The following is a 26,463-nucleotide window of genomic DNA, read 5'->3' as shown; positions in this document are numbered from 1 at the left end:
GAGGTCCGCTGCGATTCATCCTGTACTGACTAATATGAGGATTACGAGGTGTGTGTGTGTGTGTGTGTGATGAATAGTCTGTAAAGGATGATTTAATTGTTCGGTGTCCTTCAGAACTGAGTCTATGCTTGCTGGCAACTGAGCAGGCAGTGACTGCCGGGTTGGTGGCCACTAATAAAAAGGCCGCCAGGTAAGCGCCATCCACACAGCTGGCGACGTTCCCTGGTACGGACGAACTCAGTCGCTGACGGAGCAACCAATAAAAGCCTTGTCCAAGTTGCTGTCAGCAGCAGAGGTACGGGGTGTAGTCTCGTCATCTTGTACCTGATATTCATTTAAGCCTTATGCTTGATGTTCATCACACCTACATATACATGCACAGACATATACATATATACACATGTGCATATTCATACATGCTGCCTTCATCCATTCTGTCGCCACTCCTGCCAACGTATTCCCTGCGTGTCGTAGAAGGCGACTAAAAGGGATGGGAGTGGTGGCCTGGAAACCCTTCCCTCCAGTTTTACTTTTCCAAAATAAGGAACAGAGATGAAGGACCAAGTGAGGGGTTTTCCCTCTAAGGCTCAGTCACCTGTTCTTGAACGCTACCTAGCAAACGCGGGAAATAGTGAGTATATTATACGTATATATCATTTCGTTCTTCCCAACAGATGATGATGGTGCGGGCAGTGTTGTGCTTGTTGATGGCTACCATCCTACCATCCCAGGGGGTAAAACTCTGGCGTAAGGACACTGACTATATGGACTTTGCGGTGAGTGACCGTCCAGTTTCACCCTCTTGTATCATGCAACTGATACATCCTTTGTGTCGTCAAAATTATTTCTGTGTTAACGTCAGACATGATTCCCAACAAACCTCCTACATACATCTTTTATTTTTCCAGATCATGAAGAGTTGCTTCGGGGAGGAGGTGGCTGTTCCGTTGGAGAGGTTCGCCTACAGTGTTGGTCAGTTCTGTGAGGGGCTTAAGGAGGTGAGTGGCTCGGCTATTGTGGTCTGTGTCCAGATGGTGTTGCTCATGACCATCTCCTGCAGAGGTCTGACACACTTAGCTCGATGTGCTGCTGTCTCCTGTTCTCGTCGCCCACCAGAACTAGGCTGGTGACGAGATGCTAGCTAGGCTCCTTCATGTATTACCAGATTTCTCATGATTACCACGTGAACATACTTTTTGATTTTTCATTTTTTTATAATGACCAACGCGGTACAAGCAAAAGATGGCCCCATCAAAGACAATCTTGGGTGAATGAGGAAAAGAAAAAAAGAAATTATTAATAGAGAAATTAATGGCGGTTCTGCAGGTGTTTGTAAAGCTGACTCTCGAAGGTAGAAAGGTTATGGGAATTGGGACAAAAAGGAAAGAACGTAGAGAATTCGAAGGTTTAGCTGTTCGGGGGAAGACAGAGGTATCATGACAGTCACACCTCGAGTGGCCGATCTCCACAGAGAAACAGAAGGACGCAGTAGCTCTAGACGTGTCGAGGGTTGGAGCCTTCGGGAGGCAAGGATATATAGAACAGTGACCTCAGTAATTCCTGTAGGAGAGAGAGAGAGAGAGAGAGAGAGAGAGAGAGAGAGAGAGAGAGAGAGAGAGAGAGAGAGAGAGAGAGAGATATGATGATGATGATGATGCCAGGAGACTGAGTGAGACGGAAGGCTTCTCTTGTTCTGCTGCAGGTATCAGAGAGGCGGAGGGTGTCACCCCAAATGTGTGAGCAGAATGCCATGCGAGGGCAGGTAAAACCCCCGTGGTAGATTTGAGACAGCTGTCCACAAAAACATGAATCACGGCAGCTGTACAACGCCCCAGCTTTTGGGAAGCAGACTTTGTGAAGTTGATAACATGGGGGTTATCCAGGAGAGAGTGGAGGATATGGTTATGTTGAACATGTTTATGGTATCATGAGGTTGAATGGCGGTGTTTTGAGGTTGATCAGAGACAAAATAATGATTTTGACATCGACAAGTTAGAAGATGTTGCTTTTCAGCTCTGTCATATTTAATTGGGTCAATGCTTCTTCATTCTGAGATGCTGCAAAGGCCCGAAACAAAAGAGGGAATATGTACAGTACGAGAAAGAGAACGAGTTTTAGAAGGAGGAGGAGGAGAAGAGGAAAACGAGTTGAAGTATTTAAAGTGGAATCATTAGCCTAAGAAGGAATAGGGATTAGAAGCAGAGTGAAGATGATTTCCTGAGGGAAGAAAGAAGACAGGTGACAGGACAGCACCCTGAGGAACGCCGCTGGTGATAGGCTAGGAGGGGGAAGTCGCTCCATCGACGACGACTGCGATGGAACGACCTGAGAGGAAACTACCAACTATAGAACAGAGAGAAGCAGTGAAGACAAAGGAAGGGAGTGTACAAAAGCAGAGACTTATGCCACACAGTGTCAGATGCTTTAGAGGTGTCGAGCGCCTGGACAAAAGTTTCACCAAAATTCCTCAAGAGAGGAGAACCAGCGTTGAGTCACACACAAGAAATCACTAGTAGGACTAGCCCAGTGACGTCTTTCCTGGTGATCACAAAGAAGAGGATGGGATTCCAGTGTGCTGAGAAAGTGAAATTTAAGGAGAGTATCAAAGATTCAAAAGTTCCTGCTTTAACTAAAAACTTTTAATATTGATGTGTAGTCGTCAGCAATGTTTGTACTGGCTAATCAGAAGTTCTGTAACTGTAAAGCGTGTGTACAATTCTACATTGGTCAGACTGGTAATGTTTGTAGAGTTAGGGTTAAACTACACAAAACTAGTGTTAGGTATGGATAAAGACACGAATGCAATATTTGTTCACCTTAGAGCTTTGGTTATCAAATTGATGAAGCGGTAATATGGCTATCATATGATAACTCACTAATGAATGGAAATATTGTTTATCCGTCTCTTATTAAACATCAAAATGTTGGTTTATATGAACTGGATGCCTTCATAAGTGAAGAAAAATATATATGAATTTATGTTTCCCATAACGTAGGTTAACCTGAGTTTGCAAGTAGGGAGAGGTGAGGTCGTCAAGGGTGACCTGTACCTTAATCCCTTCATCTGTCTCTTAATTCATTTGCCGACCCCGACCAGTGGCGGCTGGTGTGTTATATCCAGGTTCTCTCTAACTGTATGTAGTCTTGACAATTTAATCGCACGAAAGCGATTTAATGCAGGACCTTAAACCAAACCTGTTTGTATCGACGGAGAAAACTAATCTTTTTCCTGTTCTTGATCCACAGACGTCTGGAAACAGCATCCCTGTGGAATTCACAAGCGACAGGAAGAAGAGGGTAAGTTGGCTAGCTGTTGACCAGAGTCATGTTTGAATATAAGTTGTATATAGCAGGAGTAATGCCACAAGTTTATAATGGTGGAGTACTATATATACCTGGTCTTATATATGACGTGAAGCAATAGCATGTATGAGAGATGTTATACATAACATATTGTATTGTCGGTTATACTGTGTCTCCTCCTGGTGTCTGGCAGTCAAGACACTGTCTCCTGGTGTCTGGCAGTCAAGACACTGTCTCCTGGTGTCTGGCAGTCAAGACACTGTCTCCTGGTGTCTGTCAGTAAACACATTAAGGAAATCTGATAATTTACAGGCCCTGGTAAAGCTGCCACAAGACCCTCCACCAAATCTGGTCGTCTGCAACCTTCGGAAGTTGGGCCTGGTAAGTGTTGGGAAGTGAGTTCATCACTTATGGAGCCTGTCCCCTGAACACTGATAAGTATATTCCAGCCGTGCACCAGCCGAGCCCTAAACCAACACTTGCACACATTCTACATAACAAACTTTTGACTCAGCTTTTTGTGCCATGGTCTCTGGTTACTGTGATGGTCCGTCCCTTGAAGACCTGTTGCCAGTCAGTATCATGTACATGATATATGGTTAGTGTGGTGGTCCGTCTCCTGAAGACCTGTTGCCAGTCAGTATCATGTACATGATATATGGTTAGTGTGGTGGTCCGTCTCCTGAAGACCTGTTGCCAGTCAGTATCATGCACATGATATAGAAAGTTGTTGGCTGGTATCAGGTCACCATTTCTCTTCTCTCCTCCATCCTGGACGGCTGTGTAGCTCTCAACCCCTCACTGTAGCTCAGCTCTCTTTAATCAGGTAACAACATCTCTCTTCTGTACCTTCTCAATCAGATCTTTGTGTTTCTTCAGATGTGGTGACCAGAACTGCGAGGTATAATCCATTTTTGGTCCGATGTGTTGTAGTGAGTGATGCAATGAACATGTCTTTGTTCATATATATGAATGCTAGACTTACACGTGCTAGCAGACGATAGTCTGCCTCTTTCACAGTTCTCTTCATGTGTAGCTTAGGCGGTAAATTAAGCACAACGTCGATTCCTAAATCTCTTTTGTCTGCAGATTCCTGTAATCTATTCCTCACTCGCTGATAATCACAGTGAGGCCTTCTTCCGCTTTGCCCTATTTTCATGTGTGTGTGTGTGTGTGTGTGTGTGTGTGTGTGTGTGTGTGTGTGTGTGTCAACTAGAAATTCGTTCAACTAATCATTTTTAACCAATCTGCAGTTGAAGGATAACGACAAGGTGGATTTCGCCATGGTGGAGGACCTGCTGCGAGGGGCACGTATTGAAGCGGGGCTGAAGAAAGCCATGACAGAGGTGCTGACCACCTGCAGGAGTGAACGGGTGGAGCTGCCTGAGCTGTTGCCTGGTAGCCCCGACAACGATCTGGTCAAGGCTCTGGTCGCCATCGGCAACTACTTCACCTGCGTCATCAGCGGAGGCATGCGCACCTGCAGGGAATTCGAGATGCGACGTCATTTCCCCGATCTCCAGTAGCTACAATGTCCTCATGATGATCATGTGAGGATGGTCCCTTTGGAAATCACTCTGACACGAACCAATGAAACTTTGTCTTGTATATTAGGATCACTGTATTGTTGAGATCGTATCATGTTTGACATCTTAGCAGATTCAGATCACCTTCTGCTATGATTCAAACAGGTTTTTATTCCCTGTATAATGAAAGGTTTTTGTTTCCACTTGAGAAAACTGTACTGATGATATCTTCGTCCAATGTAAGTGTTGTCTCTGAAGCACATGAAGGACCCAGCGTATATATGCCGAACAAATTTCCCCAGATGAAAGATTTTGTATGTAGCTTCTAGAGGGCATTACATAATTGCTTTAGACCTGTAAGTTTCACTCCCGCCTTCCAGAGTCGTAAGATACAGTTACCTCATCACTACAGAAATAATCGTGCCCTTACGTTCTCCATCTGCAATGACGTAGAGCAAATTGTCTCCCACCTCCTTCATCTTTATGACTGCTGTGACCACACTCCTGATATTCTGGATCTGTTTTTCACGTCTAATTCATCCCGCTATAACTACACAGTCTCCTCCCATTTGGTTCCTGTGATCACACACTCTCATAAACGTATCTATTCTAACGGCACCTCACCTTCCAGCAGCACCTTGTAAGCGTAAATATTGGCACCTCAACAAAGCTGACTGGAATAACAAACGAAAATTCTTTACTGACGTTCCTTGGGTAAATTACTGTCTCTTATGCGGTGATGCTTCTGTCTCCATCAAAAACATAGCAGAGGTTATTGTTCCTCCAAGACGACCTCTTCATCCAATCCATGGTTCAACCGTTCCTGTTCTGAGGCCATTCAGGCAAGGGATCAGGTATACCGGGCTTGGAAAAACTCTCCTTCCTCCAATTGCCATTGGGCATCTATCACTTCCTGTAATCATTGTGAGCACGTTGTCCGTGAGACAAAGCGTTCCTTTATTCAAAGGAAATGCAATAACTTCTCCTCGTCATTCACTGATAGGTCTTTCTGGTCTTTAGCTAAGGGCATTGCTAATAACTTCTGTCGCTTTACCTTTCCTTCACTTTTCCGTTCTGACGGTACTATACCTGTCTCCCCCGTAGACAAAGCAAATTTCCTTTGGTGCCCGTTTCTCCTCGAACTCCATCTTGGATGAATAACATTCCTTCACCCGCTGATGCTCCTCTTGTTAATCCTACAACCCTTACCGTAATCTCCTCACTGGACATAAGCAAGGTCCTGATGGCACCCAACCCCGTGTACTGAAAGAATGAGCCTCTGAACATCATTTGTACTTGCTCGTCTGTTCGGTTTCTTTTTTAAAAGCCAAAACTTGTTCTTGGAAACATTGCATTGGTACATCCCATCCCTAAGAAGGGTGACCGATCTAACCTCTCTACCAGTCGCCCTCTTGCGTTGACATCTATTATTTCTAAATTCTTTGAATCCCTCCTCAATTCCCTTATCCTCACATATCTTGAATCTCACAGTCTTCTTTCTGATTACCAGTATGGCTTCCGGAAGGTGAGATCCATTGGTAATATCCTTTCTTATCTTACTGATATGTGGTCATCATCCCTAAAAGATTTTGTGGAGTCAGGTATAGTTGCTCTTGGCATATCCAAATCTTTTGACAGTATTTGGCAACGAGGTCTTATATTCAAGCTCCGTTCTTTTGGCTTCCCTTCCTCACTTTGCTCCTTCATATCTAGCTTCCTCTCCTCCCGAGCTTCCTCTCCTCCCGATCTATCTCTGTGGATGTTGATGGATCAGCCTCCCCACTATCCCCATCAACAGCGGTGTCCCTGAAGGTTCTGGCCTGTCCCCTACACTTGTTCTACTTCTATCAACGATTTCCTATATCCCCCACACATAAGCAGATGCACTCATGCGCTGCTGACTCAACATTGATATCTCACATCCTTCAGTTTTGCTTCTTGTTCTCTTACTTTATCTGCATCTCGCATCGACACAATTGCCTTGATAAACTCAGACTCGGACAGGATATTACATCAGTGGGGTAGACGAAACTTGGATGAGGTTAATACCTCCAAGACCCAGTTCCTGCCTATCTCTCGATCAAAAATTCCCTGCGACTTTCGTCTCTCCTTTGAAAGTTCTATTATTCTATCCCTTGACTCATGAACATACTTGGTATTACTGTAAACATCTCCTCTTTCTTGGAAAGTCCACATTGCGGAAATAACTACATCTGCCTCTAAGAAACTGGGAATCCAGTTTAGATGTCGAAATTTCTTTTCTATACAGTTGCTCCGTTTATACAAAGGATTGATTGTCTCTTGTATGGATTACTGCTCTCACATCCCTTTACTTTAAGATTTAACCCGCTTGTCCTACGCCGCAATGTTGGTTTACTTTCCCTGATCTATAGGTACTACTTTGGTTTTTCTACCGAGAGCTGATTGCTTTTGTAACCCCACCACAAGGTAGACCACATGATTACCGTACGGCATCTGGCAACTCAAGGGAGGGCCATTTTGATACCTATTTCTTTCCCCACACCTCGGAGCTTTGGGCATCTCTACCCTCTCATGTCTTTCTCAATAACTATGATCTGGCACATCTTAAAGACATGCTCACATCTTCCAATATTCGTAGATGCCTTTCCTTGTCTCTTCCCTCCCTTTCATAACCCTTTCTATATTTCAGTTAAGGCCCGGCCTTGATGTGAACTCTTGTGCGTGACTGGACACCCCTTTTCAAAAAACAAACAAACAAAGAGATGTTCAATACCCACTGGACTATTGTGACAATATGTGTGGGACTTGGGAGCTATCTATAACTTGTTCAAGAAGCGACACACTCGTAAATATGTCACGTAAAATGAAACACTCCAACTTGACTCCGTGTCGACGTCATTGTTAATATTGGGTTAGGATGCACTTCGTTATGGTCGAGGGTACATGAGGATGGGTTATATCATCCACATGATGGGGTACATATGTTCTGAAGGTACATAATGGGGTACATATGTTATGAGGGTGGATTTTATCATGCAGGATACACGGGTGTTGGGTCACAGTGGTGCCCGGTACAGAACACACGGGTGTTGGGTCACAGTGGTGCCCGGTACAGAACACACGGGTGTTGGGTTACAGTGGTGCACGGTACAGAACACACGGGTGTTGTATAACAGCACACGGCACACGGGCGTTGGGTCACTGTATGTCAATGACGGGTACATAACACACGGGTGTTGGCTCACAGCGTGTCCGGGAGCAGGATACATGCATTTGGGGTCAAGATATTGTAGGATATAGGACAAACGGGTTACAGCGTCATACCATTGCCGTGTACAGGGCACACGGGTGTTGGGTCACAGTACTGCTGGATACAAGACACACACACGGTGGCTAGGTCATCATGACTATGATCCATGGTAGGTACAGTTGTTGCTTGGGAAGGTAGGAAAGACAGAAGCAGATCTAAACCATTTAATCTACAAAAAAAAATTCACACACACACACACATGCAAGGATATGTCTTCGAGATAAATTCACCTTGCGTATATATGCCGCACATTTCACATGAATGAAACATGATTTGATTTCATCTGATGTCATTACTACTATAGTTTCATGAAAAAAAATTGTATTCACATGAAACAAAATTTCATGATTCAAGAATAAGATTTTCAATAGAAAAAAAGAGTTTGAGGCTAAGTTTCCTGTATATGTGGAGATCACTGTTTTGATTAAGTCACTGCAGGTGTCAGACACAGACGGTGGTGAGTGAGGTGGATAACTGAGCACCTCACAGATGGTGAGTGAGGTGGATAACTGAGCACCTCACAGATGGTGAGTGAGGTGGATAAACTGAGCATCTCACAGATCAAATGGTGAGTGAGATGGATAAACTGAGCACCTCACAGATGGTGGTGAGTGAGGTGGATAAACTGAGCACCTCACAGATGGTGAGTGAGATGGATAAACTGAGCACCTCACAGATGGTGAGTGAGGTGGATAAACTGAGCATCTCACAGATGGTGAGTGAGATGGATAAACTGAGCACCTCACAGATGGTGGTGAGTGAGGTGGATAAACTGAGCACCTCACAGATGGTAAGTCAGGTGGATAAACTGAGCACCTCACAGATGGTGGTGAGTGAGTTGGATAAACTGAGCACCTCACAGATGGTGCGACAGTACACACCCCTGACGTCACCCCTCCTGCAGTGGTCAGGGCCTCTAGATCAGGTCGTCGAAGTAGAGCTGCATCTCGTGGATCCTGCAGGTCCTGATGCTCTCAGGGATAACGCAGTTGAAGTAGTTCTCGATGGAAATAACGGACTTGAGCACCTCGTTGTAGGGGTTCCCCGGCAGGAGGTCCGGCACGGGTTCCTGCAGGCTCCTGCAGAAGGTCAGCACCTCCATAATCTCGAACTTCAGGCCATCGTCGATAGCTGCCTTCTGCAGCTGCTCCTCTACCATGGGGTAATTCACCTCGTCCTCTGTCGTCACCTGCAGACGAAGTGTGTATATTAAAACAGCCTTCACACTTATCAATAACCCAAGCCATTAAAACAACCTTCATAACAACAACAACCCCAACATTCACAGAAGCCTTCACACTTAAGAACAACCCAACCATTTAGAGCAAGCAGTCTTCACACTTCTCAGTAACCCAAACCATTACAACAGCCTTCACAACCCCAACCCCAACATTCACAATAGTCTTCACACTTAAGAAGAGTGTTACTAGTTACAAGAGGCACCCAGCCAGCACCAGAGTCAGTCAGCCTGACACCTCACAGAGCAACATCTGACCTGACCACCAGAGACACACTGTCGTGCACTCACCAGCTCCATCTTCCTCAGGTTGCACATCATGAGGGATATAGAGGGACTATCTGGCAGCTTCAGTAAACTCTGGAAAGAGAACGACTCGGCATCAGTACCATAGCATGTCAGAATAGGAGGAGGGACTGTGTACTGGGTATTTGATGGATTTGCAACTCAACACACATGGCATGGATCCCAAGATGTTATGGTAAATATATGTCATTATTCACGGCTGAATCAGGAGCTGAGGGGGGGACTCTGTCTGTCTTCTCCATCAGCAGGTATACTAACCCTCTTCCTCCGACTGCTGTCATCAAGCAGGGACGTCTGGCGTGTCTGCGGATGGAAAGCAGTTGAGACATTGGCCACCCATTCGTAAGGAGATATTTATTGGGAGACTTTCATATATCTTTTTACAGTTTGAGTTATGGAAACGAAAGATCACTGGTAATACGATAACATTCTCTAAGGGGAAAATGATGGTCTAGTTTGCCCAGATGAAGAGATGTTCCTCATCTTCACCAGTTATGGGTTCGTGTGGGTGAGTGAGAGGAGCGTGGCCACGTCTCACCAGTGTTTCGTCGGTGGTGTTTACCTGTCTCTCCAGGGACTGAGCACACAGCCTCCTTCCCTACTCAGTCCCAGGTCAGAGAAGAAGCAACTTTCCCTTTCTGATATCCAATTAACATCAAGCACATAGAACACTCCACACACCACACACACACACACACACACACACACACACACACACACACACGGAGGGAGATGAATTCGCATTTTGACGAATCTGTTATGAGAATGAATAGCTCTAGTCTCAAGAAGCAGCGGCTCCCTCCGTCTGCCCGACACACTGCTGTTGGTGAATATTAGTAGACCAATATTGGGTCGACCTACATATGTCCTCACTTGTCAGGTACGTTGTACTGTAGACCCAACCTTACAGTCCTATGGTAAATGAACAACGGAAGTAATATCAAAACATAATGAAAAGAAAAGTGTTTGATTTTAGTCGCATACTTTCTTAATTTCAAGAAGAGAACAGATATGTGTCGATCAGCCTAGTTCTAGTGGGCGACAGGTACAAGAGACAGCAGCCTCGAGCTAAAGTGTGTCAGACCTCTGCAGGAGATGGTCACGAGCAACACCACCTGGACACATGCCACAATAGCCCAGCCACTCACCTCCTCAAGCTCCTCACAGGACTGACCAACACTGTAGGCGAACCTCTCCAGCTGAACAGCCACCTCCTCCCCGAAGCAACTTTTCATGATCTGGAAATTCATGCCAGGGATTATCATGCACCACCAGGAAATGTTTGTACGAAGCATGTGATCAAATATTACTCATCTCTAACTAATCCAGGAGAACTGGACGTTCCAGTACCGTGAAGTGGATGTAGTCCTGTGTCGTTCTTCCAGAGCGACACACCGTGAGCAGGGAGGCAGCAGGCGGCCAGCACCGCCGCAAACACCGTCCACACCATCATCTTCCTCTTGCTTCAGGAACGTCACAGTGAGAGAAAAATATAGGAAATAAGTTTCTTTTTTTTTTGGCTACTTCGTATAGTTATGAAAAATATATACACAGAGGAGTGATATTACTATGAATGAAAAGAAGGAATATCTTTATCCCTCCCTGTTTACTGTCCAGCAAGGCATTCGCTCCTGTGGTCAGGTCTTCTTCATGTCAAGGTTCGCTGAGGATCATATGGCTTGGTGACATTACAGTGTATTATCGCCCCCCTACCTGTAGCAAGTCAAGTCCAGATGTCCAGTACCCAGCCACCAGGGATGCCGGATTACCTCTCTCTCTCTCTCTCTCTCTCTCTCTCTCTCTCTCTCTCTCTCTCTCTCTCTCTCTCTCTCTCTCTCTCCGCAGATCAAGGTGTCGTCAGTAATAGGCTGTTCTCCCCTCCTGCCAAATTTCTCTCACTACGATTACAAGAACCACCACTTCCTAAACGACTGTTAGCACAGTGTTCGACGAAATCACTCATGTCTAACAAACCTGCTTGACTTCTTATGTAATCAACCTGTATAGCGAAAGGAATAAAGTATTTGGTGTCATTTATCTAGATTTCAAAAAAAAAAAACATTTGATAAGGTTCCACATCAAAAACTACAAACAAAGATTAAGTCACACGTTACTGATTGGGTTTTACTTCCATGGATAGAAAAGTGATTGACTGGCCGTCGGTAAAGAAATTTATCAATGGTCAAACCTCAAAATAGTCAGTTAGGCGTAAGTGGAGTGCCACAAGGATCAGTCTTGGGACCGTTTCTATTTCTTAAATAAATCAATGATATTGACAATGGGCTGCATCGTAAGATATCCACATTTGCAAATGATGCTAAGCTGGAAAACTGATCTGCAAATGAACCTGAACATCTTCAAAATGACATAGACAAGCTGATGGATTGGGCTCATGGGTGACAATGAATTTCATTGGTCTAAGTAAATAAGATGATCAAACGCTTTGATAATCTTGATCTATATCGAATGACTTAAGACTTGATTCATCTGGTTTGACTCGTAGTGATGGATACAAACTCTTGGGTAAACGTTTTACCTCGAATGAGGCGAAGTACTTTTTTTTTTTTCAAGAAGATTCCGAACATATGGAATGATTTACCAATTAGAGTAGTTGAGAGCAGCAATACAATTACGTTTCAGAATAGATCTGATGAATATTTCGCATCAAGTCCACGTCTGACATCATCCGCGCTTCATTATTCATAATCAAAGAATTTCAGTTTTTTTTTTTCTCTTTGAATTACGTGTCTTTATGCCTTCGAACTTTTGATACAGTACTTAATCTGTGTGTTTTATACACATCCTCGAAGGAACCCAGTTTTCTGTTACTGTTTGAATTCTGTTGTATTTCTTTGTATTCCTTATCTTTTCTATTCCTTTGTATTCCTATGTATTAATTGCCTTTGTTGACAACTGCACGGTTGGTTCAACTCAGGCTACAGTTCACTCGGGGAAACAACAACAGACCTGGGCAGGACTTGCTCCTCTTCGCGGACGCCAGTTATTAAAGGAGACTTAGTCAGGAAATCATGAGGGAGCGCAGCAGGAGGATGAACTTCACATGATAAGATGATATATATAGATAACCACACACCATGGCACAGCTCTTTACTTAGCCTTCGTTCTGCAATGACCTTCCTCTCAAAGTGAATACGATAAACACATGACGCAGCAGGAGCATCGGGCTGGTCGCTCTGTTGTCCACGTAGATTCATTTGCCACTGGCTCGCCTTTGGTACGTCGTCGGGTAAATGAATGTGGATTACTGGATGCTGGTAAGTCCTGGTTGCACAGGTGGAATCTCTGATAACCCTTGTGCATCATGTGGTCCACCTAGCTGATAGTCATCAAGAGGGTAGGGTTCACAGTCATGTTATATCGGCAGTTCATGTTACATCGGCAGTCATGTTATATCGGCAGTTCATGTTATATCGGCAGTCATGTTATATCGGCAATTCATGTTATATCGGCAGTCATGTTATATCGGCAGTTCATGTTATATCGGCAGTTATGTTATATCGGCAGTTCATGTTATATCGGCAGTTATGTTATATCGGCAGTTCATGTTATATCGGCAGTTATATTATATCGGCAGTCGTGTTATATCGGCAATTCATGTTATTTCGGCAGTTATATCGGCAGTTATGTTATATCGGCAGTTCATGTTATATCGGCAGTCATGTTATATCGGCAGTTATGTTATCTCGGCAGTCATGTTATATCGGCAGTTATGTTATATCAGTAGTCATAACATATCGGCAATGTCATACACTTGGCCAAGAAGAAAAGAAAACATTGTAAGCCTAAGAAAATCCAAGGAGCCGCCCATCCTACCTGTGTTAGACCCCGGGGAGCCGCCCATCCTACCTGTGTTAGACCCCGGGGAGCCGCCCATCCTACCTGTGTTAGACCAGGGAGGCGCCCATCCTACCTGTGTTAGAAGGTATGGTAATCTCTGACTCTGACGTCACGTCTTGCCAGTAGCTCCTCCGTCACTTGGTATCAAGTCCCCGTCGGCCAGTGTGACTCAGGGGCTCCTGGGACGGTGTTTTTATGCCTGCGGGAGGCCGGCGTGCGCAGCAGGCAGAAGCCTCGAGGCTTTGTTGGATAAACAATAGATTCGTCTACGGAGGCAACCTTGGGTCTTTGAGCCTCCTGTACACAAGTATGCTTGTATACATTTGTATGTATGATTGTGTATAATCAGTCATTGTCGGGGATACGATCATGCGTGGTTATACATGCATACTCGTTTACTGACTTGATAGAAAAAAAAAAGGGGGGAGGGGGGAATTACGTATGTGAGTCTTCAAGTAGGCCGGCATACTCTAGGAAAGAAAGGTACGTGATCACTTATTCATGTCGAGATCATGTCCTCTGTAGCGACTGAGAATGTTGAAGGACGAAGAAAAGTCGCACTTCATCTTCAGATGCATCAGTCAGTAGTAACACACCATATATATATATATATATATATATATATATATATATATATATATATATATATATATATATATATATATATATATATATATATATATATATATATATAAGCTTTGTAAATCAATGAGTTAAATATCTGTCTGAAAAGACAAAATTTACCTAGTTTGAAAACACACAAATGTGGCTGCCTGCCCCCAGCTCATGACTCCGTCCCTCTCCCACCAAGCCACCACCGCCACCAGCAAACCCTGAAAATAGCAAAAGAAATCCGAAGTTTTATGAATAAGTTAAAAGCAAGAGAGTCGACACCCAGTCAATTGTTCCATTAATAACTGAAAACAGCAATTTGGTTCACGACATTAAAGACGTACCAAAGATTTTAAATGATTTTTCCGTAACTGTATACACCACTGAAGGTATTGCTCATATCCCAAATTCAGTTTCATTGTTAACATTTTGCGACATATGGACATAAAGAGTTGAAGATATGATATCAGCAGTATATGGTATCAGCAGTATATGGAATAGAAATACATGACCCGGCAGAACCCGATCACTTTAATCCGAGGACAATGAAAGAGGCGGAGAATGAGATAGTTAAATCCTTGACTCTACTCTCTTCATCGAGCCACTTGCTACAGGGAAAGTTACAGAGGAATGGAAGGTTGTCAGTGTAACATCCACTTTCAAAAAAAGCTAATAAAATCAGCCGCCGGAAATGATCGTCCAATCAGCTTAACGTCTGTAGTTGATAAACTTATAGAAACCATCATTCAGGATAAGACTGTAGAAATATTTAGAGGATTATCACGTGACCCCCAGTGTGGGTTTTGACGAAATCGTTCACGTCCTACAACTCTGCTTGATTTCCTTAATGACATCATCAACATCTATGATGAAAGTAAAGCAGTTGGTGTCATCTGTCTAGATTTTCAAATATCATTCGATAAAGTTCCACATTAAAGGTTACTGAGTGAATGTAAGTCACGTGGTATAGATGAGGTTGTACTTCGGTAGTGAGGAAGTTGGTTAATTGGCTGTAAACAAAGAGCTTTGATTACTGGTCAAGCCTCATAATGGTTAAACGTAACAAATGGTGTACCACAAGGATCAGTCTTGGGACCGGTTCTGTTTCTTATGTATATTAATGATATTGATAATGGACTGCGTTGTAGAATATCAACATTCACAAACGATGCCAAGTTAGGAAACAAATCTAGAACAGAAATCGAACATCTGCAGTTTCAAACGGACATAGACGAACTGATGGACTGAACTCGCGCGTAACAAATGTATTGTGAAATCGTAAGTGCAGAGCTTTACATGTCGGTAGTAAAATCAAATGGCAAGTTACAACAGGAATTCTGTTGAACTGCAAATAGTAAATGACGAAAAAGACTTAGGTGTAAAATGACGAAAAAGACAGGTGTAAAAATCTCTGGTGATCTAAAGCCAAGTAAACGGTGCACAGAAGAAGTTAAAAAGGCGAACAAAATTCTTGGCTTTTTTTATAGGCAAGACTATCGAATCTAAGTCCTGGGAAATTATCGTTATTCTTCACAAGTCACCCATGCGTCCCCATCTTGAATACTGAGTTCAGATTTGGTCACCCAAATGACAAATCTATTTAGTCTGGAAAAGAGAAGGTTGAGGGGTAATCTGATACATTCAAAATATCACTGGCTTCGATAATCTCGATTTAACGACCTACACAGGTAAAAGATTCCTCTGGTTTCACTCACAGTAATGTTTACAGACTCGCGGGTACACGTTTCATTTCAAATGAAGCTAAGCACTTGTTCTTCAACAACAGCGTAACATATGGAGTGATTTACCAGAGTGGAAAATAGTACTCCTTTGTAACGTTCATCTAAAAAAAGTATCCGTTGTATGTGAGCATGAGGCAGTCCAGCTGCATGATAACTGCTAAGGTATCCGAGCGAAGTTACGATTATGAGCAATCAGGGAGTGTGGAGACCCGAGCCTCGAAGATTGTTTCACGAACTGTATTCGAGTTCGAACTCGTGTGTGGGGGACATCGGTGAAGGGAGGGTCGGGCCGGGCAGTCAGGCGGAGACCTGGCGACTCTCACGACAGCTGTCCATCACCAGTGGACATGTATCATAAATCTCCTGTGCCTTCAAGAAGGATACTTTCCGGACCATGACGAAGATAAGAAGTATGGTTGTTGATGAGGTACTCGCGGAAAGTACTACAGCAGGTGTTCACGCTAGGGAAAGGGATGAAAAAAGGACCTAGTTCTGGGGGCTCGGCCGGGAATGGCTGATATATTCGGTCCAGATGCCTCACACACACACACACACACACACACACACACACACCTCACGACCCAACAAAGACCCCCGGACTACCTGATGTCAGAGCGGACCCCAATGTTCTACTGCTGTGACCCTGGAATCTGCAGGTCTGTCTGTCCTTCCCGTAGTCTCCCACAAAGGCAGGTTATCCAAGCACGAAATGACGGTACTGTCGCGCATGACGATCGTCGTGACAGGTTGGCTGCTTGTGTTTAGCCTCGTCAGACTTGGCTGAAGCATCTCCAGCTTGGTGTGTGTAGGGGGGTAATCTTTATTAGGGTAAGTGGCGTATGGTTGTGGTGTAAGGATGTGTTTCATGCACGCCGCTGTTTTGAAAGAATTCGGTAAACTCCTCTGAACTGACTGATTCTTTACTTGAGATGGTTAATACTGCAGTACAGGTTGTCTGAAGGTTTCTTGGAGACTTGATTAAAGTGTCCTGAAAACTCAAATGCTTTCCGGTAGCTTCTCCATGATCCAGTGTGTATATAGGGATTGTGTTCAGGATGATCCGGTGCAAGCATGAAGGTAGCCTAGTACGACCTGTATGTGACGGTCGATGTGGGAAGCAACTTGATCATGTGAACAATCCCTGGTTAGCCTTCATGCAGCAGCAGCCTAGGATGTATAGTCCTGCACCAGCCTAGGATGGACTGCACTTAATTTCCATTGTGAGCAACCATCCTGCGAGACAGATCCAGCCACAGTTCGTTATAAAGGCCACAGGGACGTTCTTGTATCCCTGCCTCCTCCTGCCAGGCAGCTGGGGCAAACTGAAAGGTCCCAGTCCTCCAGTCAGTGGCAGAGCTGATGATAAGAGAAGATATATTTTGCCTCACACGGGCCTAGAGCAGCAGCAGAGGTGAACACCTTCACCTGAGAGTAAACGCTGAATTAAGACCTGTCTCCCGCGTTAGCGAGGTAGCGCAAGGAAACAGACGAAAGAATGGCCCAACCCACCCACATACACATGTATATACATACACGTCCACACACGCACATATACATACCCCTACATTTTAACGTATACATACATATACATACACAGACATATACATATATACACATGTGCATAATTCATACTTGCTGCCTTTATTCATTTCGTTGCCACCGCGTCACACATGAAATAACATCCCCCTCCCCCCGCGAGGTTGCGCTAGGAAAGGACAAAAGGAAAGGGGAGGCTCCAGTCAGCCATATGTGTAAACAGTGAGTGATGTTTAGCTTAGCTTAATAAATCTCCAAACAAAAAACATCAACACAAGCACCCTTCCGGTCAGCCGGAGTATAGAGATAAGGGCACCAGAAACACGCCTCTAAACAATCAATCAAATGCATACACCTGTACACACTTCAGTCTTCTCTTCCATTAGCTATCCCTTCCCTTGTCCCACCTCTTCTTCCTTTCCTCTAACCATCCTATTAGAAGATATAGGAATGGTTAGCAGAGATCGGGGATGGTATGGGTACTTGAAGAAAAAATTTCAGAGAGGATGAGACGAAAATTCGAGTACTGGGGAAAGAATATAGAACACCTGCCATAAAGTAGGCCAGAGTGTGGCAGTATGAGAGAGGTATACACATAGGGGGTCAGAATGCAACAGTATGTGAGAGGTGTGCTCATAGGGGGTTCAGAGTATGAGAGTAAGAGGTTTATCTAGTCAGAGTGTACAGTACGTGATAGGTGTATCCACTGAAGTCAGAGGGTGACAGTATGTGAGAGTTATCCCATGAGGTGGTCGGATTGTGACTGTGTGTGAGAGATTTACCCATGAAGGGAGTGAGGTGGGAGAGTGTCAGTATGGCGGGACCTACGGAAACGTACAAAGTTCATGGTGTTAGTCCAGCATGAACCTTCCTTCCTTGGTAAATAGGACAGTAAACATAATGACAGGGGAAAACTGATTTACTTGATACATTACTAGCGATTCGCTACAAGAGATTCGGTGATCATAACTTCATTAGAACAGTAATACAGGATTTCTACTAACGTTGTCACATAAAGGAGGCGAGAGGAGGCACACAGCAACATGTCAGTGGGTCATTTGAAGGTGATGGTGAATGTCATTACGGTTTCCAGTCGTTCTCCTCATCTGGAGGCGAGAGATTCAGAGCCATTTTCAAAACTCTCGAGTCTCATGAGTCTGCGAGACATGGAAGTGTCAGTGTGATACGATGTTAGGAGATGTCTGGTCGACTGAACCTGTCGTAGGTTATGGTGTCAGTAGATATCTGGTCGACCGAACCTGTCGCAGGCTATGATGTCAGCAGATGTCTGGTCGACCTGAACCTGTCGCAGTCTACCTCCAAAATGTGCTGTACGCGTGATGCAGATCACAATCTGTCCCTGATACTGTGTGCAGGATGTTGGCGAAGACGAGACGCACTTTACAGCGTCGTCGTCCACTTCGCAGCATTTAGGCTGTGGCCGGGGTGGTGACCGGCTGACTCTCCTCAAACTGGGAGGAGTAGTGACGTCTCTCATGCCTCATACAGGTCTGGAGGCCCTGGGCGGTGAGGCACTGGAGGTACTGCATGGCGGACATCATCGTGCTCAGCATACCCGGTACGGAGCCCTTTGGGAAGAGGTCCTGGCCTGGGGCCTGCCGATCTTTGCACAGGTTGAGAACGTCCGACAAGTCCTCCTTCAGATCCTCGTCGATCTCCAGTTTTTGCAGCTCCTCCTCCACGATGCTGTAGTTCACCTTCTTGTCCTCCGTCATCTGTACCACACCAGCAGAGAAAAACAGACATTTTAGACCCGTGGTGAGATTTATCTGAGACGAATAAGACCAGATAATAAGACCAGGTAATAAGGCCAGATAATAAGGCTAGATGATAAGGCTAGATGATAAGACCAGATAATAAGACCAGATAATAAGGCTAGATGATAAGGCTAGATGATAAGGCTATATAATAAGGCCAGATAATAAGGCTAGATGATAAGGCTAGATGATAAGGCTAGATAATAAGGCCAGATAATAAGGCTAGATAATAAGGCTAGATAATAAGACCAGATAATAAGGCCAGATAATAAGGCTAGATGATAAGGCTAGATAATAAGGCCAGATAATAAGGCCAGATAATAAGGCTAGATAATAAGGCTAGATAATAAGGCTAGATAATAAGACCAGATAATAAGGTCAGATAATAAGGCTAGATGATAAGGCTAAATAATAAGGCCAGATAATAAGGCCAGTTCATAAGGCCAGATAATAAGGCTTGATGATAATGCTCGAAGTACATCATAAAGACCTGGAGACGTTGCATATGACTGGATATATCTTGTGTGGGTGGAGAGGCAGCCTGGTATGTCACCTTTCTGTGTGAATCAGTTAATGATGATGATGATGATGATGATGAAGTGCAAGTGATGGCTTGGGTTATTGTAACTGAAGTATACATCTATCGCAAATTCCCTTCTAATACTACAGGTTTTCAACAGATGATGTGGCTTTCTGTGGGGAAATTTCTTGGATTTATTCCATGAGAAGTGAATGATTTTGCATTGCCATTTCAACATTTTTACAATGCTTACAGTACAGGTCAGGAGGTATGAGGTACATGCCAAGATGAGAGCTGTGTATCAGGAGGTAAACTACAAGTTTGGAACTAGAGTATACGTCAGGGAGTAGACTATACATCGGGAGGTACATTACAACGTCAGGGAATTGCACGTCAGAGGGTAAACTACTCGTCAGAGGGTAAACTACTCGTCAGAGGGTAAACTACTCGTCAGGAGTGAACTGAAGTGCACGCTAAGATGCGGTCTGTCAAGAGGTAAACCACACGTCAGGAGCCAAACGTCAGAAAGTAAACCAAACGTCATGAAGTAAACCACACAACAGGAGCCGAACGTAAGAAAGTAAACCAATCGTCATGAAGTAAACCACACAACAGGAGCCGAACGTAAGAAAATAAACCAATCGTCATGAAGTAAACCACACAACAGGAGCCGAACGTAAGAAAATAAACCAAACGCCATGAGGTAAACCACACGTCAGGAGCCAAACATCACGAGCTATATACCAAACATCACGAAGTAAATTTCTCGTCCAGGAGCTATATCATGGATGGAATTGTTGATGTCGTACCCGAAAACTGAGAATGTTTGCCAGAGATGTTACGATACTTCATTGCGACGTACTACTACTGCTCTACACATGGGTCGATATTTCTCATGTTGAGGACGGGATTCTACGGCTGGACATGTTCATGTTACGCTGACGTGCACACAGCCTCAGTGGAACCCTAGGAGGAAGGCATTCACGGGGAAGTCCTATATACATCGGAAAAATTGAACGGCGGAGCTAGGCTGTACGCTTGTCAGCTAGTAGGATCATTAAAGCAGTTGGTTAGTTGGTTAGGTGGACTGTAGGCCTGTCAACTAGTATGGCCATTAAAGCAGTTGGTTAGTTGGTTAGGTGGACTGTTGGCCTGTCAACTAGTATGGCCATTAAGGCAGTTGGTTAGTTGGTTAGGTGGACTGTAAGCCTGTCAACTAGTATGGCCATTAAGGCAGTTGGTTAGTTGGTTAGGTGGACTGCAGGCCTGTCAGCTAGTATGGCCATTAAGGCAGTTGGTTAGTTGGTTAGGTGGACTGCAGGCCTGTCAGCTAGTAGGGTCGTTAAGGCCGTCAGAGTTAAGCAACATATATAGCCTTTAACACAATGACAAGTGTCTATCTAAAACTGTCTGGGAAGGGCTGTACGTCACACCCAAAATGATAGACCCAGGTACAACATCAGTACCCACAGTGTAGACGCTGCCTTGGGGGACAGTGTGTACCATTACCATTGTCCCTCAGCAGAGGTAGTAGCAAGACCCACCACTTCTAAACCACTCACCAGCTTCAGCCGCTCCAGCTTGCACATCACCATGGTGGCCGGGGTGGCTCGCGCCAGCATAAAGACTGCCTGAAAAATAAACAAATACAGAGATTTTTCTTGCGGAAAATATATCATATTAGTCTGGATACATTTACGCATCTTTAATATATATCTCTGTTTCCGGCGTTAGTGAGGTAGCGCCATGAAACAGACAAGGAAAAACACATCCATACACACACACACACACACACACACACACACACACACACACACACACACACACACACACACACACATATATATATATATATATATATATATATATATATATATATATATATATATACATATTTATGTTTGCTCGCCTTCATCCATTCTCGGCGGCACCTCGCCCCACAGGAAGCATCACAAATGCATGAATGAAAAGGAAAAATAACATATACATTCTCATCTCCTTCCCCACATCCGATCTCCGCCCCTCCGTCAGCGAGGTAGCGCCAGGAAACAGATGAAGAAAGGCCACACCAGCTCACACTTATTCTTTGTGTCAAGTGTAATACACCGAAGCTACAGCTTCCCATCCACATCCAGGCCCCACAGACCTTTCCATGGTTTACCCCAGACATTTCACATGCCCTGGTTCAGTCCACTGACGGCACGTCGACCCCAGTATACCACATCGTTCCCATTCACTTTATTCCGTGCACACCTCTCACATGTTCAGGCCCCGATTGCTCAAAATCTTTGTCACTCCATCCTTCCATCTCCAATTTGGTCTCCCCGTTCTCCTTGTTCCTTCCACTGCAGGTAGACACACAGATAGATAGATATATAGATACAGATATAGAAAGATAAAGAGGTATGGATATATATCCATTACCTCCCTCGTACTTATACTAACCCTTTTCCTGAAGTTATGGAGACCACTGCTAAACAGGTTATTGATGTGATCAATGCCGTTCTGGAGGAGGGATAAGAAATACATTAATGACCATGAGAAGATTCCTGTAATGACTGACCATGACAAGTTTACTGTAATGACCATGAGATTACTGTAATGACTGTGATAAGTTTACTGTCATGACCATGACAAATTTACTGTAACGATCATGAGATTACTGTAATGACTGTGATAAGTTTACTGTAATGATCATGACAAGTTTACTGTAATGACCATGAGATTACTGTAATTACCTTGACAAGTTTACTGTAATGACTGTGACAAATTTACTGTAATGATCATAAGTTTACTGTAATGAACATGAGATTACTGTAATGACCTTGACAAGTTTACTGTAATGACCATGGTAAGATTACTGTAATATTCATTCACAGACACAACGTGATAACTACGTATTGACCTGCAGTAGGTGTGAGCTGGGAGATGAGATAATGGTTCTAAAAGCGTCATGATTATCATTCTATCGTGATGCAAATATCGTTCAAAAGTCAGATATGTTTTCCAGTGTATTTCCCATCCACAGTAGCTATAGGTCGATGATAGATTAGGCAGGGGAATTTGCAGTTGTAGGGTGTGTGATTGAGTGTGGCAGAGGACGAGTGTGGGAGAGGACGAGTGTGGCAGAGGACTAGTGTGGGAGAGGACGAGTGTGGCATAGGACTTGTGCTGCAGAGAGCAGGTGTGGTGGAGGACTAGTGTGGCAGAGGACTAGTGTGGCAGAGGACGATCGTGGCAGAGGACTAATGTGGCAGAGGACAGGTGTGGTGAGGACTAGTGTGGCGTCTCACTGGTGTCTAGCGTTGTCCCAGCTCCTCCTGCCGCCCATCTGCTCAAGTTGTTTATCTATCTAAATACCCAGAAGCCTCCTTCTCCTGTACTTCCAGCTCCGGCTCCAGCAAGTCTTGTGTCCCCAGTATTTTCTGATGAATATCACGTGCCATGGAAGAGATCAGAACACACACACACACACACACACACACACACACACACACACACACAACAAGTAAAAGCTATAACCATCTTATTCCCAAGAGCATCACACTCTTGGCTCATGTGTGGTTGTGTGACACTCGCCACACGACCTCTGAACCCCTGGGCAGGTCCCTCGCTCTGGCCAGGGGGACTGCAACTTACCCCTTCACTGAAATCGCAAGACTGACCAGCCTCATAGCTGAGCTTCTCTATCTTTAAGGCCACGTCCATCCCAAGACAACTCTTGAAGACCTGGAAAAGAATTTGACCAAGTCAGAAATTGCTTCGTCTCGTTCTGCTCTGTGGCAATATGCTACGCTAAGTGTCTTTACTACTCTCACATCTGAATACATTCCTACCGACATTTAGCTCCTGCTGTGCTACATCAGATGTTCATCACGATGTTAAAGACAAAGACAATCACTTTTCAGGAGTTTGCCCTCAGATACAGCTGTCGGGTTAGTGGTAAGAGAGCACAGTGAAGTCTATCATGTACTTCTCTGCACACGATGGAAATAAAATGAAACTGTCAGGCATAATTATCAGGTTTTGCAGAACATTACAATCAGGAAATGTATTAGTCAGTAACAATCGTTCATCTTCAGCCTAATTGGCTAGTTCCTTTTCCGTCTAACATACGAGCAGTAAAACAAGTGTAGAAGTGTGGATGAAAGTAAACATGTTGATTAGTGACCCGCATGGGCCGGAAACACGTAAAAGATTCAAACCCTTGAGCACGACGGTAGGACTTGAGCACGACGGTGCTAACCCCAGGGTACGACGAGGGTATGACTTGTTGACCTGACACTCGAGGATCAGATCAAAAAAATCAGGTCACATTATACTTGAGAATCGTACCGTTGTGCTCGAGGGGTGAAAGCACTAAATGGTCATCCTCACTATGAATCTACCACGTCCCAAAGATGAAACAGCTCTTACCAGAAAATTGATGTAATCTACCACGTCCCAAAGATGAAACAGCTCTTACCAGAAAATTGATGTAATCGTTGTCATTCTGCCAGAGGTGAAGACTTCGGGCAGGGAGGAACAGGCAGGTCGTCCAGGCCACACTCAACACCAGCAGGTTCCTGGGTAACATTGCCTGAAGGAGACGAGAGACGAAGTTCATATCAACAGCAAAGGGAGAATCACACATGAGTATAAACCACACACAAAAAATCCCATCTCTAAGAAAGGAGACTTGGAGGATGCGCTGAACTACAGACCAGTCAGTCTCCCTGACGATCGTGATATGAAAGAGAAAATCGAAAGTGCATGGATGAATACCTGCAGACAGCACCACTCCAAGGGAAGAGGGTCATGTGTAAAAAACTCTTATATTTCTATAAAAGAATGAGTTCAGTTGTAGACAAAATGAGGAGGCTAAGCGGACTGTCTGTATGTAGACTGCCAGGGAACATGTAACTCTGTACCGCAGACGATGTGGTAAAGAAGTTGCATCTTCTACTGTGTTTTCAGTGCATTACACATGACAGCTAGAGACTGAGTGTGAACGAATGTGGCCTTTTTTGTCTGTTCTCCTGGCGCTACCTCGCTGAAACGGGGTAGTGATGCTGTTTCCTGTGGGGCGGGGTAGCGCCAGAATGGATGAAAGCAAGTATGAATATGCACATGTGTATATATGTATGTCTTCGTATGTGTATGTATATGTTTATATGTTAATATATATATATATATATATATATATATATATATATATATATATATATATATATATATATATATATATATTTATATATATATGCATGTACGGGCGTTTATGTACATATTTGTGTACATGAGTGGATGGGCCATTCTTCGTCTGTTTCCTAACCATAACTCGCTGACGCGGGAAACAGGGATTAAGTATTATAAACAATATGTATAACTGTAGACAGCACTGCTGGAAGTGATCGGTAATGATGTTGACCTTGTAGTTGGAACAGCACTCTTATTTCATACACACATACACACACACACACACGTGTATGTATTATACACCACAGTACCTGTGAGAGGAGGTGCAGCAGGAAGTGTCGATAGGTTTGCTTGCCGTGTTGGGAGTGACTGGGTGTCAGCGCGCAGGGTGAGGGCTGTTCACTCAGTGTTGTTTACCCAGGCGGCAACTCCTCCGTCCCGCCTGGGTTGCCAGACACAAGTTTTATCCTCGTGTTGGATCATTGTCACCTGACGGTCACCAGCCAGCCGTGGGGTATGATGTATGCACCAGGGATTTACTAAGAACGGCTGTAACCATTATGTATTTGTAATGTTTCTGAAATGCGATGTCTAGATACAGCTGGGTTGCTTGTTTTTTTTTGAAAGAGAAATTTGTAGTGGATATAATCCCTGAGGAGTTTTTGTCATTTGATGGAGAATATCTGTTTCATATGTTTCTCTACGAACAATGATACTTATTTATCGAATCATATATTTAGGGTACCAATTTTTACACACACACACACACACACACACACACACACACACACACACACACACACACACACACACACACACACCTAAATATTTCATTCATTCAATATTTTTAATGTCTAATTTTGATTCTCGATGTTCTGCATTATATTGTACCTGTTGTATATTAGACGAGTTCTCGATAGTAAACACTAAACACTTGTTTAGAAGGAAAACCTTTTCTTTAGTTCTCTGGTTAAAGTCATTTTTCCTGTGGTAATGATGATAGTGGGTCAAATAACTGAGCCTTAGAGAGAAAAATCTCCTCTTGGGCCCCTTCTCTGTTTCCTCTTTTGAAAATCAAAACAGGAGGGGTGGATTTCCAGCCCCCCATGCCCACCCCTTTTAGTCGCCTTCTACGACACGCAGGGAATACGTGAGCAGTATTCCTTCTCCTCTAACCCCAGGAATATATATATATATATATATATATATATATATATATATATATATATATATATATATATATATATATATATATATATTTTTTTTTTTTTTTTTTTTTTTTTTTTTTTTTTTTCAAGCTATTCGCCATTTCCCGCGTTAGCGAGGTAGCGTTAAGAACAGAGGACTGGGCCTTTGAGGGAATATCCTCACCTGGCCCCCTTCTCTGTTCCTTCTTTTGGAAAAAAAAAAAAATAAGAAAATAAAAATATATCACCGTTTCACTACTTGAGCTTCCTCATAAACAATAACAGAAAATTTCAGAAGCAAGTCCTGCAGAGGTCGTCCGTATGTCCGCCAAATACCACTGCCCACTGACTGGCTGGGCAAACCATCTCTTCTCCCGTGGCGTATGTCACC

The 26,463-nt window shown here is 44.0% G+C and overlaps 3 protein-coding genes across 6 annotated transcripts; 1 reads left to right on the top strand and 2 right to left on the bottom strand.

Moving 5' to 3' along the window:
* The first annotated feature begins 207 nt into the window (after nucleotides 1–207).
* LOC139761865 (uncharacterized) lies at nucleotides 208–5,182 on the top strand. Its single transcript, XM_071686471.1, has 6 exons — nucleotides 208–304; nucleotides 675–776; nucleotides 909–998; nucleotides 3,247–3,297; nucleotides 3,616–3,684; nucleotides 4,557–5,182. The coding sequence occupies exons 2-6, from the start codon at nucleotides 675–677 to the stop codon at nucleotides 4,827–4,829; spliced, it is 585 nt and encodes a 194-aa protein (XP_071542572.1). The 5' UTR covers nucleotides 208–304; the 3' UTR covers nucleotides 4,830–5,182.
* A 3,089-nt stretch (nucleotides 5,183–8,271) lies between these two features.
* Nucleotides 8,272–13,754, bottom strand: LOC139761918 (uncharacterized). 4 transcript variants are annotated; one of them, XR_011715653.1, is made up of 7 exons: nucleotides 13,596–13,754; nucleotides 11,015–11,127; nucleotides 10,813–10,902; nucleotides 9,923–9,967; nucleotides 9,650–9,718; nucleotides 8,755–9,310; nucleotides 8,272–8,715 (listed from the first exon to the last, which is right to left on the bottom strand). XR_011715653.1 is itself a non-coding variant. In XM_071686605.1 (6 exons), the coding sequence occupies exons 3-6, from the start codon at nucleotides 10,897–10,899 to the stop codon at nucleotides 9,038–9,040; spliced, it is 474 nt and encodes a 157-aa protein (XP_071542706.1). In that variant the 5' UTR covers nucleotides 10,900–10,902; nucleotides 11,015–11,127; nucleotides 13,596–13,754; the 3' UTR covers nucleotides 8,272–9,037. The 4 variants fall into 4 exon arrangements, 2 of the variants coding, with proteins under 2 accessions (XP_071542706.1, XP_071542884.1); XR_011715655.1 differs by having other exon boundaries at nucleotides 8,791–9,310; XM_071686605.1 differs by having other exon boundaries at nucleotides 8,272–9,310.
* Nucleotides 13,755–18,315: 4,561 nt separating this feature from the next.
* On the bottom strand, nucleotides 18,316–25,350 carry LOC139761809 (uncharacterized). The gene is made up of 6 exons (XM_071686342.1): nucleotides 25,197–25,350; nucleotides 24,176–24,289; nucleotides 23,350–23,439; nucleotides 22,156–22,215; nucleotides 21,273–21,341; nucleotides 18,316–19,148 (listed from the first exon to the last, which is right to left on the bottom strand). Exons 2-6 carry the CDS (start codon nucleotides 24,284–24,286, stop codon nucleotides 18,843–18,845), a joined length of 636 nt encoding a protein of 211 aa, XP_071542443.1. The 5' UTR covers nucleotides 24,287–24,289; nucleotides 25,197–25,350; the 3' UTR covers nucleotides 18,316–18,842.
* Nucleotides 25,351–26,463: the final 1,113 nt, after the last annotated feature.

This window comes from Panulirus ornatus, chromosome 1 (genome assembly GCF_036320965.1).
Source record: "Panulirus ornatus isolate Po-2019 chromosome 1, ASM3632096v1, whole genome shotgun sequence".
NCBI classification, from domain to species: Eukaryota; Metazoa; Arthropoda; class Malacostraca; order Decapoda; family Palinuridae; genus Panulirus; species Panulirus ornatus.
Note: the sequence above shows the minus strand (reverse complement) of the source record. Positions and strands in the feature narration are given on the sequence as shown.